At 39.9% G+C, this 27,805-nt stretch overlaps 1 protein-coding gene and 1 long non-coding RNA gene across 7 annotated transcripts in view; both read right to left on the bottom strand.

Annotated features, from left to right (window-relative positions):
* LOC129775338 (zinc finger protein 227-like) overlaps positions 1-19,068 on the bottom strand; it is a 43,977-nt gene extending 24,909 nt beyond the window's left edge. For 2 of the 6 annotated variants that reach the window (XR_008742933.1, XM_055779993.1), the window contains exons 1-6: positions 13,720-13,978; positions 13,509-13,668; positions 12,929-13,457; positions 12,448-12,867; positions 4,061-4,258; positions 3,794-4,001 (exon numbers count right to left, since the gene is read on the bottom strand). Coding sequence is in view for 5 of the 6 variants with exons in the window: in XM_055779993.1 (XP_055635968.1) it covers positions 3,794-4,001; positions 4,061-4,258; positions 12,448-12,867; positions 12,929-13,457; positions 13,509-13,668; positions 13,720-13,845 (1,641 nt within the window). In the remaining variant the exon portion in view is untranslated. Of the gene's footprint in view, positions 1-3,411; positions 4,002-4,060; positions 4,259-12,447; positions 12,868-12,928; positions 13,458-13,508; positions 13,669-13,719; positions 13,979-18,809; positions 18,866-18,928 lie in introns of those variants that run through there. The other 4 variants (XM_055779992.1, XM_055779994.1, XM_055779991.1 and 1 more) reach the window with 4 other exon arrangements.
* On the bottom strand, positions 17,833-18,705 carry LOC129775340 (uncharacterized). Its single transcript, XR_008742935.1, has 3 exons — positions 18,438-18,705; positions 18,137-18,373; positions 17,833-18,078 (listed from the first exon to the last, which is right to left on the bottom strand). It is a non-coding gene; the product is annotated as an uncharacterized LOC129775340 (long non-coding RNA).
* Positions 19,069-27,805: the final 8,737 nt, after the last annotated feature.

Genomic DNA, 27,805 nt, shown 5'->3' with positions numbered 1-27,805 from the left:
ATGCAGATGGGAGAGTTAGAAGCTGTAGCTCGCAAATATGAAAAAAGAGACGGTTGATACAATCTAGGTTGTGTTTTGCTGACTACCAATCTCACGTTACACTGCTGACATGTTCTTTCCCGCTGAATAATTTTTTTGATGATGAAACCAGCTATATAGAACAACGAATTTTGTTCTGTTCTGTCGAGAAAAGTTTTCGCTTCATCGACGGTGTACTCATAGTCGAATTCAATATTCATATCATCCACATTATCACTAGAATTAGATGAAGCTGAAATTCGATATGATGTCGATGCTGCTTCATGGTCCATCAATTTCTGGGCTGAACATTCTTCACGCCGCTTTGATAGCAAATCTATCAATCCAATAAGATGTTGTTGTGTATCGGCTGTATACGAAGCATTCGGTACTACGGTCATGTATTGCGAAAGAGTCACAATTTTCAAGTTATTGCTGAATTGCAATGGAGTTGGGCGTCGTTGCTTTGCACGAATCAATGAGAAAAGACTCTCCAGACAATCTTGGACGAACCGCGATGTAAATATTTGTGGATGTCCTTCATGCAAAAGCCGATCTGTCAACCTCACAATTGCATTCGTGCAAACGATTACACTTGTTTGCCATGGTTTCCAATGTTCGTGTCCTACTTGGAGATCATACATTAACCGCACCATGGTCTTCAGATGAGCGATATCCTCGTCATATTTCATAGGATCATTCAAACAAAATACTTTTTCTTCTGCCCTATTATTGATAAGCTCGAACCATCGAGCAAAGTCTTCTATGAAGCATGCGGTAGTAAGAAGCTCCGGTAATTCTCGTATTTCCGCATGAAACTTCAATGCTGCAGCCACCGTTCTGTTGCAATATTTTGTTGCGTTGCATACTTTCATTTTATCTATTGAAGATGTTCTGTTATCAAAGCACACATCCGAGGCCGTTAGTCTGTGACAAAGCCGCAACGTGTTGTTTATTTCGGAGTTCACGATTGTGGTTAAATGGTCTCGATGAACAATATTGGATGTTAGCTTTTTTTCACGAACATACCAATCCGGAACTTTCAGGTAGACATTGTTCAACCAGCCATGTACTGTATTTTTAAATACGTGTACGGGATCGGGTATGATCTATAGCATTCTGTTCTCAGCGTTTGGATGAGGTATCGCAGCATTTAATGTCTCATTTTTGCGACGAATACCGATCCCCAAATCCTTCCACATGCGCTGGTTTTCGGACCCGGAATCTGTTGTTATAAAATGGACACGCAAACTGATTCCCTCTGCTCTTGAAACTGCAGACAATACAGCATTCTTCAAAAACTCTTTTTGTATAGAGTTGCCGGTGTACTCGAAAGCAACCACCTGTTTCCAGCGCGCTGCGATTCCAACTAGCATGAATACCAAAGCTTTACAGGCTAAAGTTTGGGACATAGGAAGCGTTGTTGTTCCAACAAACTGCTTCGTATTTTGGCAAAACTCATTTGCCTCGTCTATGCTCATTTCGTCTAGAACCAATCCGCAGTCCTTTTCTTCAACCGACATTGTGGAGACTTTATGTTGTAGCAGCTCGAATATATCTTCAAGAATACCTACAAAATATCATTTCATATATTAACATGCGATGAGACATATGATTATAATTAAATACCAGGACTGAAACGAACTCCTTCAATTTGGCGTAGTAGAGTCCTCGTGGATGGGAATGGGAAGCCTTTTTGAATAAGCTTGTCGTATCCACCTTGACATGCAAACCGAATTTGTAAATTTTCCGCAATCGTTTCATTGGACCAACGTTTCACTTTTTCAACCTCTCCTGTTAATAGCTTAATTTGATCTTCTCTGAAAAGCTTCTTCAAGGGTTGTTTTCCACGAATTCTCGAGGTCAGATATCCGCATTTTTTCTTCCATTGTTTTACAATTCTATTAACGGTTACATCAATATAAAATATTAGAAAATAACATATTTTTTGACACACTACCTTTTCAGCTTGGAAATTTGATGTTTCAAACGAAATATTTCTTCCTGTAGTTGTTTATCTCCTTCATATACGTCAACCAAATCATAATTGTTCTCAATACTTTGTATCTCTTCCCATTCCTCATTCGCGGATGCAGCTAAGGTCGGAATTTTCGTAACTCCATTTTCATTGTATTTCCCATCAACAAAATGAGCCTGTATATATACTAGTATTAGGATATGTTTTAGAATTAGTTTTTAATACTTACGCTACATATTCTTGTGCTTGATTTGATTTCAAAGAATGGAACTTCTAATTCACTGTTCACGCAAAATCGAATCCATTCTTTCCGAATATTTTTGTCTTGAGGGAACCGATAAAATTTATACTCAGGATGAGTATCCGTCCTTCGCTCACAATTTAAGGCTTTACACTTCATTTTTATTTTTGAATTACGTTTTGTATGAATAAAATGGCTTCCTAACGTTGTTTTGGTTGTATTCCTGCTCATATAATAAGATAGAATGTTTTGGTTCAGACAATGAGAATCTGCATAACGCTGTAACGGTTGTCAGATTAGATTTATTTGCTAAAAAAAAATCCCAAATTTGTTTTGGAAACGATTATATTATAGATATGGGTATTTAAAAGACTTATTTTATCCTTTTAAAGCATATTTTTGAGATTGTCTATTTGAAAATATGCAATAATCATTGAATTCGCACCAACCAAATGTTACGATTCATTAAAATAGAAATTTGAAAAATCCGATATTTTATAATATTTGGCAGCTCTGGCATCTTCATGTCATGGCTTCGTTTTTGGACGACGAAGAAGAGTAAGAAGCCAGTTGTCTGGTCTAGTGATCCCCGATTTTTGAAATTAATCGTTCAACAGCTAATCGAATACTTTTCAGCAGTTTGTTATTCGATACGATTAATCGCCCCAAATAATCGATTAATCGATTAATCGTCACACTGAGAAAAATAATTAGTTAGACTAATATTTCTCGTTTGCTAGAAAGCCATCTGAGACCAAAACAGTGTTCATTCCGCCTGAAAATTAATTATTATCTTATACGCTCCCCTAAACTGATAAACGAGGTTCAGTTATTGTTGACCGCATTGAGCTTCGTTTACGAGTTTAGCGGAGCATTAAAGACAATGATTGAATTTCAGGGTAAAACTGCAACGGCCGTACCTTGGATCGATTAATCGACGTAAATTATTCGTTCGCTTCGATTATTGGTTGCACAGTATTCGTTCGATTAATAATCGATATCTTTAGGAAGTATTCGATTAATCGATTAATCGAACGATTATTGGGGATCACTAGTCTGGTCTTGTCTTAGGCTGGACGCAGCATTAGCTCCCGTTTAGCTTTCTTCTTGCACATCCCTTGCTGACATAATAAACGGGGCATAAATTTTGCGAAATTATGGAAAGGAGTTTCGGTAAAACATTCGTATGCTGTATATTGTTAATATTTGTATACTTTTGCTTGTGTTCATAACGGAACAAGCAATTTAGGTCTAGTTTGAACTTCCTGCCACTCCTCCGGGTGGGCTTTTTTGCGATGCTTGTGTAGATTGGAAATGTATCCAAATGTTTTGAAACAGAACGGACACTGATACAGACTTGTCTTTGTATGTGTTGTCATGTGTTCGGTCATTGTAAGTCGCATCGCGAATCCTTTTCCGCAAATCTCACATTTGAAGGGCCTTGAGTCTATCATTGCAGAGCAGGTGTTGGTACGATGACGGATCATGTGGAACTTGGTTCGAAACTGTTTGCCACATAAATTGCAATTAACTGGATCTTCTTGTGAATGAATCACCTTCATGTGCTTCGCCAAGCTTGAACCCCGACGCATCTCTTTGCCACATAGCTCGCATTTCACTGGCTTTCGCAGCTCAATATCATGTTCACTCTTGTGCAATTCCAGACCGTTGCGATTTTTGAACATCTTTGGACACTGTTCGCACATAAACATCTTATCACTATGAACTAATCGCTTGTGGGCGCTGATTGCCTTTTTACTAAATCTTTAAAACACAATATATTAGAATTGGATATCACACATGGATGGTTGTAGCAAACTTACGATTTTTTACATACATCGCACACAACATCCTTAACACCATGCACGCAATCGATATGATACTTGAGGTTGCCTTCGCACCGGAACATTTTACCACAGTGCTCGCAACTATAGCTTTTAAGGACTGTTTCTGCTTCGCGTTCGTGATCTTTGAACTTGTGTTTCTCCAGGAATTGATACACTTCTCCGCAAATATCACATCTATCAAAAGAAAAACAAATTAACATTGTGCATTGTAATGGGGCCCTGAATACGTTCTAGCTCCTCTTCCAGAGATTTAAAAAACTATGTGTGTGTAATTTGAAATAGTAGTGCTTCTATAGGAAAGTACTTCATAGAATTAGTTTATAGTTTGGATGTAGTTAGTTTTTTCATCAGTTATCAACATCAACTCCACTCATGGCGCGGAACAACATTCAGTAATCCTGTTGAAACTTTCTGCGTTCTGCCTGTGATAACATGCAGGTTGAAAAATAATAATAGGATTACCGATAAGTTTCTTCGTTTTTTTTTTTGCAAAAATTAATGCTTTATTCTGCAGAAATGGTTACAAATTTTATATTCAAAGTATTCCCATCGCTGGTCACAGCTTTTTCCCATCTTTTCTTTTACTTCATCGGACGGAGCAATGTCGGGAGAACACGGCGGGTGGGATAGGACCTCCTATTTCAGCGTTTCCAAGTATGTTTCGACCGGTTTCGTGACATGCAGCCGAGCATTGTCGTGCTGCAAAATAACTTCATCGTGGATTTGCTCGTATTGTGGCCGTTTTCCCTTCAGTGCACGGCTCAAACGCATCAATTGTCGTCGGTAGAGGTCCCCCGTAATGGTTTTATTCGGTTTTAGCAGCTCATAGTACACCACACCCAGCTGGTCCCATCAAATAGACAGTATAACCTTCTGACTGTGAATATTCCGCGCGGCCGTGGCCGGGGTATCCATACGTTGTCCGACGTTTAGGATTGTTGTAATGGACCCACTTTTCATCGCTAGTAACGATTGCATGCAAAAAAAACCTTTTATGCTGTTGGAGCAGTTGTTCGCACGTGAAAAAAACGGCGTTCGACGTCTCGTGGCTTCAATTCATACGGCACCCAATGTCTTATCTTTCGGATCATTCCCATTGCTTTTAAACGATCGTATATAGTTTGCTGAACTAATCCAAGTGTATCTGCAGGTTCTTGTTGCGTTTTTGTTGATCGAGTAAAGCCTCCAACTCTTCATCTTCAAACTTTTTGGCGGTCCGGAATGTTCGTCGTCTTCCAAGTCAAAATAAGCTTGGTAACCATAAACTTCCACCAAAATGCGATGACTTTCCACAGCTTTTTTTTTTTTTAATAAAATCGGATAAGAAATTAGCCCATCTCTGCATTCTGCTAGCCGCGATAGGAGGAATACCCTTCTTCGGATTAAAGATGCTCAGTAACGGCTTGTGATTCGTTCGGATACAGAACTGATTGCCAGCCAAAAATAAGAAAAATTTCTTGACGTCGTAGATAATAGCCAATGCTCCGCGGTCGATAATTCACTTCAGCTTCAGCCCTCTCTTTGACTCAACACAGCTGAAACACCTCGGCATCACATGTTAAAAACAGCTCCGCTTCCGGATTGAAATGTGCCAAAGTCACGTCTCTGCAAATTTCATCCTTGATGGTCTGGAATGCCTTCTTGCATTCCTCGCTGCATTGAAATTTCGAACCCTTACGAAGTAGGACGTATAGTGGACTCGTGATATCCGCGAGACCCGGTATAAACTAAGCGTGGTAGTTAACTAAACCAGCAAAAGCCCTTACATCCGTCACATTCTTCGGCTCGGGAGCATCTCTTATTATACCAATTCGCTCATCAGTCTTCTTCAAACCATCTTTTGTAAAAACTTAACCTAAAAACGTTACCTGGCCCTTGAAAAACTGACACTTGTTTTTGTTAAGTTTATGACCTGCTCTTTCAAGTACTCCGAACGATTGTTCGACACGCTGTAAGTGCTCTTCATCCGTGAATCCAGTAATGATAACATCGTCCGAAAAATTTGAAATTCCTTTCACACCACCCAACTCCTTTGTACGTTCATCCAACTCGAACTGGTTGTAGGTCTTCGATAAATCTAATTTAGAAAGTTTTCTGCCACCGTTCAACTTAACAAAAATTTCCCTCGCCGTTGGTAACGAATGTTTCACATCTTCCAAAAAACTATTCAACGTTCTTTTGTAATCTTCGCACAAACGTATGTCACCATCAGGTTTGACCACCGGAACTAGTGGTGTCCCCCCACTGACTGCTATCACATTTTGTAATAATACCGTCTCTTTCCATTTTATCCAATTCCTTCGATACTTCGTTCTGGAACTTGAACGGAACCTGTCTTGGTTTTTTAAAAGTAGCCACTGCATTATCGATCAGTTCCAGACTAATTTGACCGCATTCGTAACGCCCTAGACCTTCCTCGAATAATTTCGAATGCTGTTTCAGAATTTGCGATAGTTTTAATTCCTCACTTAGATTCACATTATGTACCACTGCCAATTTAACATTCAAGGCTTTCATAAAATTCTTGCCAAGCAAGGGTGGGCCACGCTCTTTTACTACCGCAAATAAGACTCGCCGAACTTAATCATTGTACTCAATTGTAGGAGTGACAACTCCCAGCACTTTCATCCTCTCTCTGGAATACAACTGAAAATTCAGATCTGATTTTTCCAAACGCCACCGAGATAGTTTTTGTCTGTAGAATTCTTCCGAAACCACACATAGACCTGCGCCAGAATCCAATTCCATAATACAGCTCTTCCCACCTATTCTAACCTCAATTTTGTACCAATCTACATTCCTATCCGCTTCAAATATTTTATTCAAACTGATAGTAGCATCCTTACGTATGTAATTTCGATGTAAGTCCACTTGATCCACACCTTGCCTGCCCTCTCATCGTCTTCTGGGCTCGTATGCTCGTCCGCTGACACATAAAAATTACGCTGGTAATCGCACACCACTTTCAAATGACCTTTCTTGTGACACTTCAATATTTCACAACGATTCTGAATTTCGAATTCGGGAACGTCAACGTGAAAAAAGTGGTGAATATAGATGTCAAAATATTTACCCGTTCATATTCACGTTCGAATGTCCAGCCTGGTTTAGAGTTCCCGTGAACGTGAACTTGAACAGGTGGTGGAATAGTACGATCATTTCACGGTGAACTACATTGCGAACAAACAACTAAAAAAAATCGTGGTGAATAGAATGATTTTGTTCACGTTCACGTTCATATTAAAAGTTCGGCAGTAAAGGTGAAGTAAATAAACATCGATCTTCAATAAAGTAATTCGGATAAAATATACAGTTGTTCACGAATCAACCCGAAGCAACGAAGTTTTTCAATCCGCGGAAAGATCCGATTGAATGAAATTGCATCCATATCAAAATTTTCATTGAAAACTTGAGAATTGCTAAACATATCCTTTTAAGTTCACGGTGAAATAATTTTCAGAATGCCTTGGGACATTCGAACGTGAACATGAACGGGGAAATATTTTGACGTCTATATTCACCACTGTTTTCACGTTCACGTTCACGTTCACCGAAGTCGGTGAACTATGGTGAGTTCACCAACATCTCGATTCCACGGTGGAAATTCAGAATCGTTGTGAAATATTGAATTAATCCACTTTTATCAATATGAATTGTGTTTAAACATGTTTTTCAACTAGAAAATGTTTCTTCCTATCGTTTCAAGATGTTTTCCTCGCGTTTTATATATGGACTGATGAATTATTAACAAAAAAGTGTTTGTCCGCGTTCACGTTCACGGGAACTCTAAACCTACCTTCCCAAGGCATTCTGAAAATTATTTCGCCGTGAACTGTAAAAGGATATGTTTAGCAACTTTCAAGTTTTCAATGAAAATCTCGATATAGATGCAATTTCATTCCATCGGATCTCTGCACGGGTTGAAAAACTTCGTTGCTTCGGATTGATTCGTAACTTCATATTTTATCCGAATTACTCCATTGAAGCTCGATGTTTATTTACTTCACGTTTGCTGGCGAGCATTCAATGTGAACGTGAACATGAACAACAACATTCGATTCACCATTATTTTCTGAGATGTTTGTTCGCAATGTTGTTCACCGTGAAATAATCGTACTTTTTCACCACCAGTTCACGTTCACGTTCACGAGAGCTCTAAACCTGCCTTTATAATTGAATGGCTGAAAGCAAGGCGCCTAGAAGTATATCCCAAGGTGAGGTCGTTTCGTCACTAAGTTGGTTAGGGGAGCGGTATATGAAAACAGTACGGAAGAAAGCAGAAGGGGAATTATTTGCTTGAAGCGCGAAAGAGACAGACTGATCAGGAGCGAGCTTCGGCATTAGCGTATTGTGGTTTGTTTACGAACAGAACACAGTAGACTTTCAAGATGGTGGTTCTAGCAAGTTGGCCCACCTAAGGATATACTTCTAGGCGCCTTGGCTGAAAGCCTATTTCGGGGCTCTGGCAACCCTATCCCATCCAATGCAAATTGAGCGTAGGCAGCATAAAGCAGGGCTCGCGTTTAGGGGGCTCACGTATTGTTTGATGTTTGGAACAGAGGTATGACTAAAACGTCAAATCCCTCATATTTCCAGTGTACCCAATATTGCTGCGGTTCACTGACATTTTGGTTCTGTTAATTATTATTGTTTACAACTCGGTCCGATTATATAGTCGAATAGTGGCTAACTTTAAACTCCATGTTAAATGTGAACACCTCCATGTGAAACCGAAATATGAAAATCGCTCATGCAGTTAGAAATAAAGCAGCGCATTTTTCTTTTTTTTTACTATCTCCGTGATTTCAACGATTTCAATCCTCGCAAATGATATGTTGGTAAACAAATGACGCCGTATTGATTTTGATTTTGGGTAGCCTATATTCAATTGATGTCTAACCCCTGGTTTGGAGTCATATATTTTATTCTTTGATTACGTTGAATAGTTTCCTTTGGCAAGCGATGGTTGGATACCCATCCGGAAGCTTTCTTGACGATTTGCAATTGAAATCACAGCTGAAGAATCGCGCGGAGCACTTCATTTTTAATTTTAGGTTATGATTTCTATGCTCATGATTTTCTATGCTGGCAATTCCTTGACCTTTTTCACTTTTCTTCTGTGCTGTGAGTACGATAGCTTGTCGGTAACAGTGTTCCTAACTGCTGGTCATACATATCTTACAATAATGTTCTTAAATGTACTACTTGCTTGGTATTTGTTCCACTACTGATAAACATACGGATGAGAGCGTTGCTGTATTCATACCACCAATAATGATGGAAAACATTTTACACCTTTTGGTCCTAATTCCAACCGACAAAAACATCATTTTCCTAATTCCGTTAATTGATGTTCCTAATTCTAATAAATTGTTATAATAATGAATCATTTTAAATAGTAGATTTGATAATGTTTTCTGTTAAAAGCAAAAAGAGTGTTGAAAATGGTCAACATACACCTAGATTGTTTTCAAAAGAATGTGGTGTGAACAACAATATATCCGATTGTAGAATATTTATAAGGGTTACTCTACAAGCATAATGAATGAATAAAATGAAAATGAAATAAAATGAATTTTTTTTTATTTTTTTTTTTATCTTCGCTTATTTTTCGTCGGCCTATTTCCGCCACTTTAGTGCCAATCACCGACATCAGGGAGGCGACTCCACCTGTTCCTACCTATCAGACTCAACAACTCATGAGCCGGGCCAACTTCTTTTACTTCCGCTCCGAAGGAAGACGTAACCAGAGATTTTTCGCCTCAGAAAATCCCAACGACGCCAGCTGGGATTGAACCCAGGCCGATCGGATTGTGAGGCTGTTACGCTAACCATACAACCACTGGCGCCGTCTAAAATGAATTTTGTGGAAGACAAAACAGGAGTATATTTTTTCCTTGCATAGCAGCAATATGTGACTTATGCCTATTTTGAAAGAGAGTAATAGGGAACGATATTTTCTGCTGGACAAGCCAGGGATAAAAACATCCTTGAGAAAAAGGAAAAATTCTGGACATCCAACCTGATTCCGAATTTCGATTTATATTCTACTGAATTCTCTAATACTGAATTGTATCGAGTTCGAGATATACTTGAACTCACATTTGTAAGCAATATAAATGTGTTTCACTAGTCTCGTACAACTTGTTTTCGTTGTAAGGACGATAGTTTGACAGATTTGCATGATTTCGTAATTCAATGTGAATGAATTGAGCGAAAACATTCCGCAAGAACCAATTTCTCACCTTAAAAATTCGCTCATTCTAAAACAAGCATTAAGCGTAACTAATAGCACTTGGTTGCCATTTTTTCGAGTAGTTATAGTTTTACGAGTATAACCAAATATAATTTATCAGAACAAATAAGATAGCTAGTGAGAAAAACAGTATTTTATGTATTCTATTTCATGATATAAGGAAGACTCCCGGTACAACTAATCGACACATGGTTCATTGTGTCTGCATATTTTATAGAGCCATATCGCCGTGGAATATAGGCAATCCGTTCGTTGAGGGTTTTTTTGGCACGAGTCAGAGGATTTTTGTCATTCGTTCGATGCGACACTCGATGGCATTCGATACACTGCTAGCTAATTCATCCGAATCTATCTTTGACAGATTGATTTGATGACAAGTTGTAGATAAAGGATCTATGAAATTGATTCGTAAAATTCAAAATATGCGGAAGAAAGTGATGTTTAATAATATTGATTTCAAGCATTTCTAATTTATAACCCGATATCAGTATAATTGCTACAGCAGCAATTTCAATACTCGCATCGTCATCCAAATTACAAGCGTTTTTGGAAACAATAAACATTCGATCCAAATACTCGCCGATTGTTTGGACCGAATGCATGTTATAAAAGGTGTTATAAAAATTGAAATTGTTTTCGCGTGACAAAAACATTGATTAAAGCTTGTTTTCCAACCCTTCACAATGAAGACAAATTCAAGCGAATTTTTACGAACTTTTTTCGCCAACCAATCAGAAAGAAGCGCGGGACCTCTTGCGAAAGAACGGAAAAAGATAGAACCTCCCAAGCTTTTGCTGTGAAAAAATACGAATTTGCGTTGTTTTGACAGTAGCCTCTGCCCACTTCAGAAAGTTGGAACAACGCAAAAAAGATATATTCATTCATATTCATATTCATATTCAACATTCAAGCTTGCTGCAGGATAATAAATAATCTTCCGAATTTATATTTATAGTCTACTGGAATTTCTAATATTGAATTTATCGAGTTCGAGATATAATTGAACCTACATACATTTGTGAGTAATATGAATTTGTTTCACCAATTTCGTACAACTTGCTTCGTTGTAAGGGCGATAGTTTGACAGACTCGCACGATTTCGTAGTCAATGTGATAGACTTTAGCGAAAACATTTTGCAATGACGAATTTCGCAAGTGAAAATTTCGCTCATTCTGAAGCAAGCTTAAATTACAGAAAAATAATATACTGATATCGGGTTGTAAATTAGAAAAAAAAAATCAAATCTTAAAATCTTAAAATCAATATTATTAAACATCACTTTTTCCGCATATTTTGAGTTTTACGAATCAATTTCATAATTCCTTTACCTACATATATATCGCATTCAATGCAAAACAAAGGATCTTTTGTTTATTCTATTTCAAGATCAACACCAATCACAATTCATTGAAGTTCTCCTCGTTTTGATTTGAAGTTTCACATGCCGGTCCAACTAGAAAGCGAATGTTGATAACTGGACTTTCCTGGTTCAGTTATTGATTGATTTCTGTATTTCAAAACAAAAATGCACCAGGCAAACGTCTGCCGTCCGATGCTCGCTAAAGCTCAGTCGGACCTTGGTGCAGTTCGTATTAATACAGAGATAGTTTTGTTTGAATGGAAAAATTCCCTCTCGTCTTTGATGATCAATTGTTCAATAAATAATGATCGCATCGCAAATCAAAAGGCAGTTTTGAAAACTTTTTCGAAATTGATGCAAATTTTTTAAATAATTTCTTTTTTTGTCAATGTAACGAATTGTCATTGTACAGAATTTGTTAGAGTTTTCAAAACTGCCTTTCGATTTGCGATGCGATCGTTATTTATTGAACAATAAATCATCAAAGACGAAGGGAAAAAATTTCATTCAAACAACAATATCTCTGTATTGAAAAGTCCTACAGGATCGTTATAGGAATCAAATGAAAATTGATTGATAAGGCTAATCGGATTTGCCGCTGAATTATTGAAATCGGCAATTATCTTTCGGGCAACCCAATAGAAGGGACTGGAGATGTTATAACTAACGATGGAAAGTACTATGTGACTTTTTTTAAATAAAGCAAAAAAAACTTATTCAGGATTCAAATAAATATAAAGTGGCACCTGTATTTGTCCGGATTCTCGTGCACGTCGATATGAACTATCAGCTGTTGCCGACAGATATTTTTCTTGAAGCAAATTGGGCACTTCAGATAGGGTGTCTTATTGTGCTCGGAGTTCATATGATTTTTGAGATCCCAAAAGTTGTCGTATGTAATGTGATCGTTTTTCTCCTCATCACAAATGTCGCACGAAATTTTCTTGTAAAAAGTTATCAGCACTTCATCGCGCCCTTTCTCTCGTTTCACTACAAACTTTCTTTCGTGTAGCCGTTCGTGCTTATCTCTGGCCTTTTCCAAACCAAACCGACGCGGACATTGGCTGCAGGAAAAAGGTAATGTTTCCTCCATCTGGAGACTATGTGCTCTCATGTGCTTTTTGAGTGTTATTCTCTGGTCTGTGACTTTGCCACAAATGGGACACCTGTGAATGATAATATCACCATAAGATCACGGTTGATAACTATTATTCTTTTTTTTATTACTTATTCTTTTCCGGGTCATCATGAGTCTCCATATGATTGATAAATCCCCCCGAAGAGAAACATTTTCGATCACATTTCGTGCATTTCAAATACGCCGGTTCTTGGTGAACTTCATGATAGTGCTGGTTTGCATGATGAAACCGTTCGAACTCCACTCGTTCCGGGCAAATATGGCAAATAAATTCCGAAATATATGAGAACAATCTCTCATCCCTTGTACGTTTTCCAGAACTTTTTCTCTGGTCACCACAGTTGGAGACTGTATCTGATTCTGAACTTTCATCACTAGATTCCTTCTTAAATCTTCTCCTTTTTTTCGTTTCATGTTTTTCCTCGCCATCCTTCGAACATTGGCTATATTCAGATGCATTGATTTTTGTTTCCGAATCTTTTTTGGTGGTTGTGTTTCTCGGTGGTCTTCCTAGACGTTTGCCGGTTTTGGCCATTTCTGTTTTCTTTACGGTAGCATATTTCACATCGGTGTCATTATTATCATCATCATCGTCGTTGTAATCAGGACCATCGTCGACTAGAAAAAGCGAGGATTAGCAAATATCATTTATGGATACATAATAAATACATAATGGTTCTCCACCCGGTTGTTCAATTTGTTGAATAGACTTAGAATTGGATTCATTTTTAACCAAATGTATTTTTTCTAATTTACAATAAAACAAATGGAAATCGTAAACATTTTTCCAGCATTCGGCACATACATAACACTGGTCGGAAGGCTTCAACTGAAACAAAAATAAATTAGAACGACTTTTAAAAAAATACGTATCGCTTACGTCAAACCACAAATGTTTAGAAATAATTGAGTAAATATTCATTGATTGATTTTCCACACAGAATATATCCAGAAACCCTTTCGATTTATTTGCAAAACATAATGCACAACTCTCAGTTTTCACCATTTTTTATAAATGTTTTCTTATTCTCCATTGAATACGTTCGTTCGTTGTTGAATTATAGAGGCTTTAAACTCATAGAGTTCATTCGCCTCTGAAGTCCATTGAATTGATTGAAACCATTGAAACAATGCCACAAAGTAAACACACACGCAGGAGTACTGTAACAAAAGTACGACCGAGCAATAAGGTAGAGATGGGCAAACCGTTCATGAACTGTTTAAAAGAACTAGTTCACCAAAAAGAGTGAACGAACGGTCGAGAAGAATGAATCTCGGCTCAAATTAAATCATAATTTCAAAACCATAGTTTGATTTTCTATTGTGCTAAGATATTTTTGACGAAATTCCGACAAATAATTATTTACTAACAATAATTGTTCATGCTGATGGTGTTTGAGCCAGTGCTTGAAACTGATCAATTCGAGAGACGAGTATCGATTTTCTCTTCCTCACAACCCTTCCATGTGCAAGCGATGAGATCGAGCTTTAGCACACGGGCTTGGGATTGGCTCTTTCTCTTTTCTTTCGTAAAATATTGAGATGTGTTCAGACTTCCTGTATGCGCGTCTGAATTTCGAGAGACGAGTATTGATTTTCTCCTTCTCACAACCTCTTCACGTGCAAGCGATGAGACCGGGCTCTATCACACGAGCCTGGGTTCGATTCCATCTCTTCTCTTTCGTAAAATATTGAGATGCGCTCAAGAATACCTTGTTGCACCTCAACATGAGCGATGTACAGCGATGCACCAAATACGACTTTTGCCATACTTATATACGCTTTATTACAGACATAGAAAAAAAACAAATGGCGCAAAATATTTTCGTGAAATGTTTATTATAGCATCACGAATCGCCATTTTTATATGAGTACTAGCTAACCCGGCAAACTTCGTCCCGCCCATTTACTTGATTAATTCTCGAGTAATGCAGAAATTTGTGTTTTATTTGTATGGCAGCCACCCCTAAGAGAGGGAGGAGGGATATCTAACCACCATAGAAACATTCACTGCACCCTAAAGTTTCCATATGCCTAATTTGGTTTAATTTGCTTGATTAATTCTCGGGTAATGCAAAAATTTGTGTTTCATTTGTACGGCAGCCCCCTCTAAGAGAGGGGGAAGGAGTATCTTAACACCATATAAACATTTATTGCATCCTAAAACCTCCACATGCCAAATTTGGTTTCATTTGCTTGATTAATTCTCGAGTAATGCAGAAATTTGTGTTTCATTTGTATGGCAGCCCCCCCCCCCCTTTGAGTGGGGGAAGGACTGTCTAACCATCATAGAAACATTTATTGCACCCTAAAACTTTCACATGCCAACTTTGGTTTCGTTTGATTGATTAATTTCCAAGTAATGCAAAAAATTGTGTTTCATTTGTATGGCAGCCCCCTCTAAGAGAGGGGGAAGGAGTATCTTATCACCATAGAAACATTTATTGCATCCTAAAACCTCCACATGCCAAATTTGGTTTCATTTGCTTGATTAATTCTCGAGTAATGCAGAAATTTGTGTTTCATTTGTATGGCAGCCCCCCCTTAGAGAGGGGGGAGGGGTCTCAAAATATCACGAAAACCTTCCCCGGCCCCAAAAACCCCTACATACCAATTTTCATGTCGATCGGTTCAGTAGTTTCCGAGTCTATAAGAATCAGACAGACAGACAGACATCACTCCATTTTTTTATATATAGATTTATGTTTGTGGAAATAATAATTGTTTGATTGACTTGTGTTGGGAGTGGAATATGGATGTTTGAAATGGCATAGACTGATGTTTGGTGAAAACTGCTGCGATGTGGATTCGAACTCCGGTCGTCTGAATTATTTTCATTTTTTTTAATTCAACAGCAGTTAAAACTTTCGAGTGCATCAGCATTTCATTGACATTTCAAAATGATGTAATATGTTTTTTATTAGGATCTAATATGATTTACTGTTTCATGATTTTCTTCGGCATGCAACACGATTTACTACAGTATTGAATCGATTTAAATTATACGCTTATACGACACACAAACTGCATCAGCGTAATATACGCATTTTTTTTTTATCCAAAATATATATTTTTATTAAGGCTCATATGGCGTCAACCTGACGGGGCCGGGAGGTCAATATTTCGACAATGTTTGCCTTATAACTATGTTAGTAATATGTAACCGATTACTCGCGGTTGGCTCGAGGTTAGTATTACAAGTGTTTTCGTAATTGTGATGTTGCTGTCTTCAATGATCTGTACCTGTGCCCGACACGGGATACTTCCTATATACGCATATGATGCGGATTAAATATATTTCACGACAATGTACATCATAAAATTGATGTTTATTATACCGAATTGCGACTTAATTTGATAATGGTATATAAAATCGAGTTTTTATATTTTATGCTATTCCAAATATACACGATACATACTTGGATTGATATTATATGCGATTATGATTTATGCGGATTTCTTGTAAGACTTGGCACGTGCAAAATTATACGATTTAATGTTTGCTGGGACTGTCTCTTTTGCGTGCTGTACGAGATCTCGGAAAGTCTAGTTCAAACAATCAATCATAATCAATAGTGTTAATTTGACGTATGACTACGTCTAACATGATTATATGGGGTGTAAAATGAAAATCAGTGTTTTTTCGATCAATATCGAATGATACACAATGTGTCATGCAAGTAACCTCTCACGAACATATAACCAAATATGAGAATAATGAATGACAGTAATCACTTGTGTTACACTAAATGATTAAACCAAGAGAGGAACGAAGACTGTTGTTTGCATATTCGAGTTGTATCAAACATCACAAACCCTTTCCGAAACATGCATACAGGTTTGAACCGCATATATCGGCCCGCTCTACTATAGCGAAACCCACTGTACAGACAAGTGCAAAGCAATAAATGATACAAGAAAAATTACGTCATCATTCGGTCACCTTTGCGGAGAGCAACCAATGGAAAAAGAGAGCGGTGTTGCTAGTAGAACTATGCGGTCTATATGAATTTACATATTTCAAGGGACAGCGGCGTTAAAAATGGAAAATATTATCCGTCTACCCTTCCCTTAGCCTCTATCGAGCTAAATAATCATATAGTTTGCACTCTCTGAGACTTAAAAATCAGGATCTGCTATATTGGCTGAATATGAATCATTCGCTTTGCGTAGTCCGTACGATCCTGCTGTTTTATGATGCATGGAGAGGTCGATATGCATATGTTAGAGGCAAAGAAGAAAATTAACTTTCTGCACCGAAAGCGTATATGATGGTTTGGCTTGCGTGTCGGTGTATCATGAAGTGCGAACCGATGCAGAGCTGTCTCGTTCCCTTTATGTCTTGATTTGCAGCACATAACAACAAAAGAATGCCGCTGGGGGAAACGATTTGTGTATGATCATATTTGAACGAACGAAAGCGATTTTTTCAGTGAATGGAACATTTGGCAAACACTGATGAAAATACATGTACTGAACATGTAGGAAAAAATGGAAGACTTGGAATGCTTACAACTCGAGCATTTCTTAATAGATCGCAAATAAATTTGTATTAATTGATACGAATTATTTCTACGCATCACAATGAATAGCATCTCATTTTTCTTGAGAAATTTTGAATAATTTTGGAATGTCAAGCATTGTCCAAACGCGCTAAGTGCCACGTTTTGATTGGTCCAATTCGTGCTCCTCAAATGCTCAAGTGCCTCAAATGCGGATAGAATCAAATTGGTTGTCCAAATTTTAGAAAAATGATTCTAAAAGAATCCAATAGCAATGTCAAAAAAGATCCAATAATCAGGAGGGGAAAAACGATATTACTTTCCTCATAATGATCCACTACACAGATGAAGTATTGTTATCAAAGGTAAAATAAATCGAGATTAATAAAAATGAACGAACTACCTTTTTACATCGATGAATGCTAGCGTTTAGAATTAGGAATTAATTATAATTCAACTTTCTACCAAAGTTTATTATTTTTTGTGTGTTTTCGAACGTTATAAGTTACAATTATTTTACAATATTTACAATATTACAATATTTATTCCATTCCAGTTCATACAAAAGTCAAACAAAAATCAGGAGCAATGAATAATATTTAAATGAACATACTTCATCTATCGTGCCATCTGAATTTGGTCTTCATTGAACACTTTAGTGAGGCGGTATGGAACTTCGAACTGCTTGCTCAGCTGAATGAATTTCGACTTCCAACCGAGCTTTCTGCCGCCACATTCTTAAAGAATATTCTTAATGTATCAATCAGGATTGTATCATACAAAAAGAAAAACTACCTTTGATATTTGGCACAACATTTTGGTGTTTTTACTTTTCCCCGGACCGGTGGGTAGGGTTTCGCAATGCTTTTAAAAAATTTCGGAATTTCACACTCAGATTCTGCGATGTTGTCGTCACTCCATGGATTAGGATCTTCCCGAATGAAATCCGCGTGGTTTTGAATATAGCGGCAAAACAATCTGAGCAACGTGCTGGTGATGGACGTAGTCCTCTTGTACGACTTTTCGGTTGAACTGGAACAACGTATTGCTATTAAAATGGTCCTGCAAAAGTTCCAAGATAATCTTGAAAAAATACTTCATTGACTCCGCATGACCAAGGTTCGGACCAAATGGAGCAACCAGAGAAACAGCGGAATATAATTTGAATACAAGCTAGACATTGAATCGTAAACCTCTCCCCTTGTGATTCTACCGCCAATCAAATATTATATAATAAATTTCGCAGTTGCTTTCATCATTCCACACACCGGCAGAAGCGGGCGCGTTTGGAGCTTCATTTATTATCTGATTTTTAAAAAAGGTATTTATTTATCTTTTCAGATTGTCTACCCGCGACTCATCATCTACACAGCAAACATTAAATCACATAACTAGCGTATATACAGCATCACATATCCCATATTTTGGGTGATGCGCCTACAGGCAAAAGTGGAGGTGATATACATACATGACAATTGCTTGCGCACTCGTCTTGGATGCATTCGTTGCGACAATACGCGTTCTCTATCGGTGCGATTTACTCCGGTTAATATCAGGTGCTTCCGTGTTATTTCGTTAAAAACTTACCGGGAAGGTATTACCGGATTGGAACTACATCTCCTAACCGGTAAATAAACTGTTGTCACGCGTGGGATAGTGATTTTATCCCGAATATATTGTCGGTGGGTGAAAGAAAACACAGTGAACATACGCCATAACTCTTGTTTATATTTACTATTCATACATCTGATCCAAACCCGTGTTGCCAGTTCAGTTGACACGCACCTTTAAGGTGCGTTTTCATCAGTTCAACTAGCTGATATAAATTTGAATTTAGAACTGCGAAAGAATTAAGAGAATAAAAAGTGAAGTCTTTCGAATTATAATCGGACATTTTTTCGCGGGTATTTTACTCTTTTATATCGAGTTTCGGCAGACAAACAAAACCCAACGGTAGCCGTGCAACATGGCAACGGGGGGTTTTCCCCCCCTCAATCCTCATGAGGATCCTGGGGATCCCGGCCCAACAAACAAATTTGAAGGGTCATATACGGGACGTACCTTTCCCGAATATGGTGATTCCAATTGCGATTACGGTGAAATGCAAATACTGCGACTGGAGAGTGTGTCAAAAGCACTCCCTAAAAGACATTTCGAGATACGCAAATCAGTAGAGACATTCTTGCGCACCAAAATTGTTGACGCGAGGCCCGAAAATAGAGGGGCTTCCTACATCATAAAAATGCGGAATCAAAAGCTTATCGATACCATCAAAACAATGACCAAACTTATTGATGGAACGGAAATAAAAAAAAGACGGGTGGGTAATGTCGGGGACATAACCGGAGTGACGTAGGACTATACAAAGGGGACAGCTTTTGTTAAATATATATTTTAAATATATTGTTTTATTTTCTTCTCCTATGTGAATACCTACCTATCTACCTGAAAAATGGATTAGTTTACTGTTTACTCTTTATGAATATGTTGATGGTTCTGAAAAGAACCTTTGGTGTTGTGTTTTTGTTATCACTCGATATTCCCATCTTGTTCGGTTAAACCTTCCTGTTTAGCTATTGCGTTTGCCACTCGCCACAGCTTTCACAGTTGGAAAATTTCTTCCCATCCAGCTTGTGACATGTTGTTCAGTAAATTACATTTAATGCGACGTGCCGGAGAAACACTTTGCCACTCACTGAAACTAATTGTTGCCTTGATGAGCGCCGAACCGAACCTGCTCTGTTCTTGATGCGGATTTTCTAATTGTCGTGAGCAGCTTTGCAAGCCAACTCGAGCACTCCGACGGCCGAAACTCTATAATCGCTGTTAGGTATACTGGTGCTCCGGCACCAATCCGTTCGGCCTAGTTACCCTTGCGGAGCAATCAGTGAATGCGATCAACAGGGAACTGGAGACCTGCACGGTTCGAGTGAGACTTTGCCTTTCCCTTAACTTGTCCTCCTTTGTTACGCCCACGATGCCGATGCCGTACAACCACACGGGTTTACGGTTTGAAAGAAAATAAGATATTGTTTTTGGGGTCCGCGTGTTTTATACTCTAGCGGTACACACTCACAGCGTAGAGACAAATCGGCAGACTCAGCCAGAGGGGCGAGTCCAACGAGACGAACGAATGAGCGTTAAAAGGGAGCGATGGCAAAAAAATACATTCATTACGATTTGTTCGCTCGTTGGATTCACATGCAGGCTAAAAAGGGTCCTTTTCAGGATCACAAAATTATCTTCAATCTAAAGAGTTTATTGCTTTGTTATCACTCGATATCCCCATCTTGTTCGGTTAAACCTTCCTGTTTAGCGATTTGTTGCCACTCGCCACAGCTTTCACAGTTGGAAAATTTCTTCCCATCCAGCTTTGTGTTATGTTGTACTATAAATTACATTCAATGCGACGTACCGACGCGCCACTCAGTGTCGCATTGGAGGCGATTTTAACCTGTAATTGAACATTTGCGATGACAGTGGTACAGTGTCTACTTTCAATGTGGGGTCATAATTTGGATCTCTATGTTTACAAAAATGTCCAACTAAATAAGTCGCATTACATTGATAGTTTTCTACTTGATTTAGCTGGTTCTTTCGACGCAGCTTGGGTCGTTTGCTGCGGAATCTCTGGGGGAACTTGGACACATAACAATGGTGGACACAAAATGACGGACTATTTGGTGGAAAAGCACGTTACAGAGTCACTTTTATCGGATGGCGGAAAACAAGATTTACACTACAAAATCTAACAGAAAAACGAAGAAAACCGCAGTTTGGATGGCCACACAATGAACACTTAATAAATAAATCTCTTTCTCTGTACATGTATTTTTTTATTATAAATTTTTGGTTTTATGGCTCGAGCTCACCGGTTACGTTGCGGCCGATCGCTGCGTTGGTGCACTTTCGGGTTACCTTCGAGGGCTGGAACAGGCGATGGCGGGAACGAGACGGCTGGACAGGATAACAATCACACGACGGGAACAAACTTCTCACGTGGCACGGCCGTATATCGCTGTGGCCGGCGACACTGATCGATCAGAGGGTCGAATCGGCTGAGGATTGGTTCGCACCGAATAACTCGGGAAAATCCACTCTTTTCCGGTTCCGAAAACACTTCTCAAGAGCCTAGCAAATTTGCGTCGCTAGCTCACATGCACGGATAATTATCCCTTTTAGGTTGCGGGATTTTACTTTTTAAAATAATTCGCAGTGATATCACTTGCGACCGTGCACTCCCAGATCTTCGCGAAGACTTCCCCATTCTTATCGATTTGACTCATCTCAATCCTTTCTGTCTTCTTTTTTCTCCTCTTTTTTTTATTCCTTTAAACAATCGAAGCTCTTGACCCTATTCAGGTACCCTGGTAATTTTCCATTAGGTCCTGTTTCCAATGCAGGCGCCCTGTCCCTCTTCCGCTGCGATGACGAGGCCCACGATGGTTACTCCGACAAACACACACTACTTAAATATATTGGTTTCGGTTGGTGTCACGACTATCTTCTAAACATTCAAGGTAGCATGCTATACCTGGACAATTAAACCTAGCACTTGCTTTCCGCATATAAATAAATAAATAAACAATGAACTGAATAAATCAAACACGCTATTGTAAATAAACTTTGAATGTATAAATAAATAAATAAGTAAATAAATAAATAATTGAATAAATAGATGAATAAATAAATAAATAAATAAATAAATAGATAACTAAATAAATAAGTAAATAAATAAATAAATATCTTTCTTCCCTACTACTAAATAAATAAATACAATAAAACTAACTAACAAAAAAATAATCTATTGTGAAACACCAACCTGGGGGTCTGCGATTAACTGTTTATTTGGTTTATTGCAATAATTGGACTCATACGTCATCTTTTCTACGACAGTTAATCACAGACTCCCAATACTACTTTTTTTTATTGTCATATGAGAAATAACATTAAGTCAAACACAAGATGTGGACATGAACTGTAAATTTCTCAAATGACAAGACAGCACAAACAAATATTTTACAAAATGTATTTACAATGTTGCTGAGGTCCAAACAGACGGTTGGCCTTCCCACCAAATTTTGCATTGTAACCCAACGTTTAGTTACAACATGTCCGTCCAATTAGCTAAATGTCGAACTAATTGTAAATTACTGTACTTTCAATCTGGAAACAATTTAAGAATGGGTGAAAATTGAATAATCAGGAAAGTCCCCAACTATCAATAAGCTCAGAACAACTGCCAAATTCACATACTCATCAGATCCTGGCAAACAAATGATGAAAAAATCAATTTGTGTTTTATTATTATTTTGCATAATGTTTTAGAAAGCATTGAACTGTATTTCCTAAACTCTTTTTTGGAAGGTTTAATGGCCCTGAAAAGCGCCTTGTTTTATGGAATGGTTCCAATTTAGAAAACTTAGTACTCGTGGTTTTGAAAAAAACCATTTCGAACGCCCTTGATGACGCCTTGTTCTGGATTTGCCAACAAAGCAGTTTGTATAAAGAACAAACTTTTTTCTTCTGCTACCTGCTGTCGTTTTTCGATTGCGTTTGGTACTCGCTACTCGCTGCAACTGCCTGTTGTCTTGATGTCCACCGAACCGAATGTGTTCTGTTCCGAATGCGGGTTTTCTTATCGTCGCGAGCAGCTTTGCCAGCTAACTCGATCACTTCGGCGGCCGAAACTATATAACGACGGCTAGGTGGACTGGTGCACTGGTACTAACGCGCTCGGCCTAGCTACCCTTGCGGGGAACTCCAGATCAACACGGTTCGAGCGGGATTTTGCCTTTCCCTTCACTTTTCCTTCTTTACCATGTCCAGACATGGCTGCTTGGGTTGGTTTGTTGATGTGTTGTGATGAGAACCGATGTGGTGTACGGTTTGAATGAGAATGATCGTTACGGCAGCGGAGCGGGGATTTTTAAGCTGACTGGCTGGCTCGAGAATTACGCATGTGTGAGACTGCGACCAATGTTTCGTTCATTTTTTTCTTTTTCCTTTCCAATCGTGCTTCATTATATTTCGCTGCTGCTCTGGTTGCCCGTTTTGGTCGGTACGATTTGAGGAGCACAAAATGGACCAATCAAAAATGGGCACATAGTGCATTTTGACAATGGTTGATATTTCACAATTATTCAATTATTTATCTCAAGAAAAACGAAATGTTATTCGTTATGATAGATGCGTAGATATATTTCCTATCAATTGATGCAAAAACCTTTGCGATCTATTGAGAAATGCTCGAGTTATAAGCGTTCCAAATCTTGCATTTTTTCCTACTTGTTCAGTGCTTAGATTTCCATTTCACCCCTATATCTTCCGGTTTGACGTAGTCCTACGTCAATAAACGACGACCCCACACTGAACCAATGTAGATGTGTCGTCAACTGCCCGGAAACCACTAGCTATAATACGGAAGAGATAAAAAAAGAGCTACAAGATCAAAGAGTTAAAGACGTCCGAAGAATCACCAAAAAAGACAGCGATATGGTAGTACCTACACCCACTGACTATTAGTGGAACCGTGGTACCGCAAACCATCAATTTTGGTTGGATCAGAGTTCGAACCCGGCCATACTATCCAACACCAATGTTGTGCTACGGTTGCTATGATTACGGTCACCCTCGGAAGCGTTGTCCTACCGAAATCCCAGTATGTGGCATATGCTGTGGTAATCACCCAATTACTCCAGAGACCCCATGCAAAGCTAATCCCTACTGTAAACACTGCTCAAGCAACTCACACGAGGTAAGTAGCAGGAAATGTCCAGTTTACATGAAAGAGTTCGAAATTCAGCACCTCATGGTAGACCAGGGTAATGGCTACCCAGCCGCTAGAAGAATGTACGACTCGTCCCACCGAACTAAGACCACTGCTGCCGTAGTCACTGAAAGCAACGATGCTCGCTTTGCAGAACTCAACACTAAATTTGAACGATTACTTTCCGAAACTATGAAGAAGGACCAACAAATTAAACTCCTCCAACAGGAAGCTACGAAACGCGATAAGAAAATGGATGCCCTCATAACGGCAATGAAAGCAAAATTCAAACAAATAGCCGAGAAGGATGCGCGGATTGCTGAGTTGGAGGCCGTCCTAAACGCCACCAATACACATACTTCAACCCCTAAAATCATAACTGCCTCGAAAAAACAGAGTACACCAACGACGAAAGAATCCAAAAAGGAATTTGTTTCAATTGAAAAAACCTCGACCAGCAACATCACTAGTAACCTGATAACATCTAACCGCAGATCACGATCCCGATCTTCTCAACGATCAAACTCGCAGAAGCGTGGCAAGGAAGGACGTCAGACCGACGAAAATTCCAATGCGGAAAGACCTCCAGAGCTCGCTTCTTGCAATAATGGTACCACACAAAACAATTCATCGTTCAACAAACCCGCCCCCAAAAAGTACAAGAATTGCACATCTTCTACAGCCGACCAGGCCATACAAATCTCTGACGAAGAGGCAGAAAACTCTCAATCAGTCAGAGATTTCAGCATGGACTTCAACGTCTCTTCTGATGATCCAGAAGACGATGAAACACGGGAACATATGGAGATTTTGCCGTAACTTGCAGTAGGAATGTCCTCTCCAGTCAATAGAAAGACAATAGACCACAATTGAGCAATCATCAATGGTCCTCACACGTAACAAAGCGAAAAGCCACACTCGAAAGCACAGAGAGGACAATGCACACACCCAAACCGACGTAACGAACTCCCATTTCACCACTGACAACACAACCTTGGGTAGCCGAGGCCCTGCCAGTGCGGATGTCTTTGGAAGACCGGAACTGACAGACAACCCTCGACACCCAATGGAAACAAGCGAGACGGACAAGCGGGTTTTACTTCCGTATTCCTCGCAGGACAGCGAGGGAAACATGAATATACAAATCAAAAGCGAGACGGACAAGCGGGTCTCAATCCCGTATTCCTCGCAGGACAACGAAGGAAACTTCAATAAACAGATCGGAAGCGAGACGGACAAGTGGGTCCCACTCCCGTATTCCTCACAGGACAACGTGGGACAAAATAAGAGATACGTAGTCCCGGTCAGCCGGAGCGCTCCTAGCGCAGAAGTCACAGAAACCAAACCACCCCTCCGACGATCTGCGAGAATTACGGGGTGGAATACCATGCCACCAGACGCAACAGTTGATGCCAAAAAGTACCAATGGAGGGCAACTATCGGAAACTACACAACACCAGTTCCTGGACCTTCACGAGTACTTTCAACTTTCTCCGCGGCTCCCTCACCTCTGCCGGTAGCGGGGTCTTCCTGGACTGCTTCCATCGGTGGAGCTCTGTCGGGGTCCGCAACTCGCCTAACAAGCTCGAACGTCCAATCGCCAAGCTCACTGTCGTCACCTGACCCAGTACCACAGCGGAACCTCAGAAACAGCCACCTTACAGGCTCAACGCAAGCCATCCAATGGAACATGAACGGCTACTTCAACAACTACTGCGATATTCTGGTTCAGAAGTACTGCCCAATTGTGTTAGCCATCCAGGAAGTCCACAAAGCCGATACCATCAAACTTAACAGATCCCTAGGTGGCCGATACAGATGGGTCCTAGGCGTGCACTCCAATTTTTATCATTCCGTCGCAATAGGAATTCGTCAACCGTTTCAGCTCACCGAAGTGAGTCTATGCACAGAGCTTCCAGCGGTTGCAGTGAAAGTTCACCAACCATTTCCGGTGACTATCGTTTCATTATATTTACCAAATCCGAGAATCCTCAACCTACGAAATGAGCTCATTAACACACTGCGCAATATCACCGGTTCAACCCTCGTCCTAGGATACTTTAACGGACACCACGAGACGTGGGGAAGTCCAAACCACAACCAGCGTGGAGTTACCATCACAGAAGCCATGGAGGAGGTGGAACTTGTAGTGTTAAATGACGGGTCTCCTACCTTAAAAGTAGTAGTCGTACACGGTCGTATCGAAATAGCCTTAGACCTAAGCTTTTCTAGCCGAAATCTTCTTCCCCGCCTATTGTGGCGAACACACTCTGACCCGATGGGGAGTGATCACTACCCGATTATCATTCGGACTGATGATAAACCCTCAGTGCTCACCAGGCGGCCACGGAGGCAGTATGACCAAGCGGATTGGACAGCCTATCAAACCAACGTCGAAAGTTTCCTGGATCAACTCAACCGGGAGCCCGGCCCAACAACCATGAACCAACTCTCGAAAGGTCTGTTCAACGCAGCTCTCACATCCATACCGAGAAGCAGCTCAGTCCCTGGCAGGAGGGCAACCCGATGGTGGTCCCCCGATGTAAAAGCAGCAGTTAGAACGGTAGCAGCAGTTAGAGCGGTAGAACTCTATCGGACAGCTCGAAACGAATGCAGGAAAACGATACGCAACGCAAAAACAAACAGCTGGCGAGAGTTCATCGACGGTGTGTCTAGTGAAAGCACATCGGCTGAGCTATGGCGACGAGTTAACGCCCTCTCAGGGAAAAGGAAATGCAAAGGCATCACCCTGTCCGTGATGAACGAGACTACCACTGATCCACTCGTAGTCGCAAACGCGCTGAGAAACCACTTCCATTCTATATCAGCGTTGGATGGCTACTCTGAAGACTTCAAAAGAAAAAACGATGTCAAGACAGACTCAATACGGAGATACAAAATACCAGACATAGACCCAAACCCGAATCTCAACCAACCATTCCACATCCGCGAACTTAACCTGGCGCTGGCCGTCGGAAAGGGCAAATCAGCGGGACCGGACGATGTTGGTTACCCACTCCTTGAGAAACTCACCGCAACAGGCAAGTCGAAATTGCTTTTCCCTCGAGAATGGTCCAGCAGCTTGGTCGTCCCGATTAAAAAACCAAACAAAACCGGACACTCGCCAGAGGACTACTCAACGACTGACTCAACACCTATCCGAAAACCATCTGCTAGACTTCCGACAACACGCGTTCCGATCTGGCTGCGGGACCAACACACCCTGAGCCATGCTCTGAACGAGGCAAGGACGGAAAACCTGCACACAGAACTAGCGGCACTGGACATTGCCAAAGCATATAACCGAGCTTGGACCCCGGCAGTTCTGCAGCAGCTGTACAGATGGGGCATCGCAGGCCACATGCTTCACTTCGTGAAGGGTTTCCTGAGTCATCGTTCTTTCCGAGTAATAGTTGGAAATCAAAAATCGAGGGAATTCGCCGAAGAAACCGGAGTTCCCCAAGGGTCCGTGTTAGCCGTGACACTTTTCCTGGTAAAAATGAACAGCATTTTCGAGAACCTACCAAGGGGCATCCGTGTTTTCGTATACGCGGACGACGTGATGCTAATGGTAATGGGCGCCTCCATCAAGCTTGTTAGACGGAAGCTCGCCCAAGCCATTTCATGGGTGGCGAAGTGGGCCTCCTCAGTGGGCTTCCAACTATCTCCCTCTAAGAGCGAGTTTACCCACATAT

Source organism: Toxorhynchites rutilus, chromosome 3 (genome assembly GCF_029784135.1).
Source record: "Toxorhynchites rutilus septentrionalis strain SRP chromosome 3, ASM2978413v1, whole genome shotgun sequence".
NCBI classification, from domain to species: Eukaryota; Metazoa; Arthropoda; class Insecta; order Diptera; family Culicidae; genus Toxorhynchites; species Toxorhynchites rutilus.
The sequence above is the reverse complement of the archived record's forward strand: the minus strand, read 5'-3'. Positions and strand labels throughout refer to the sequence as shown.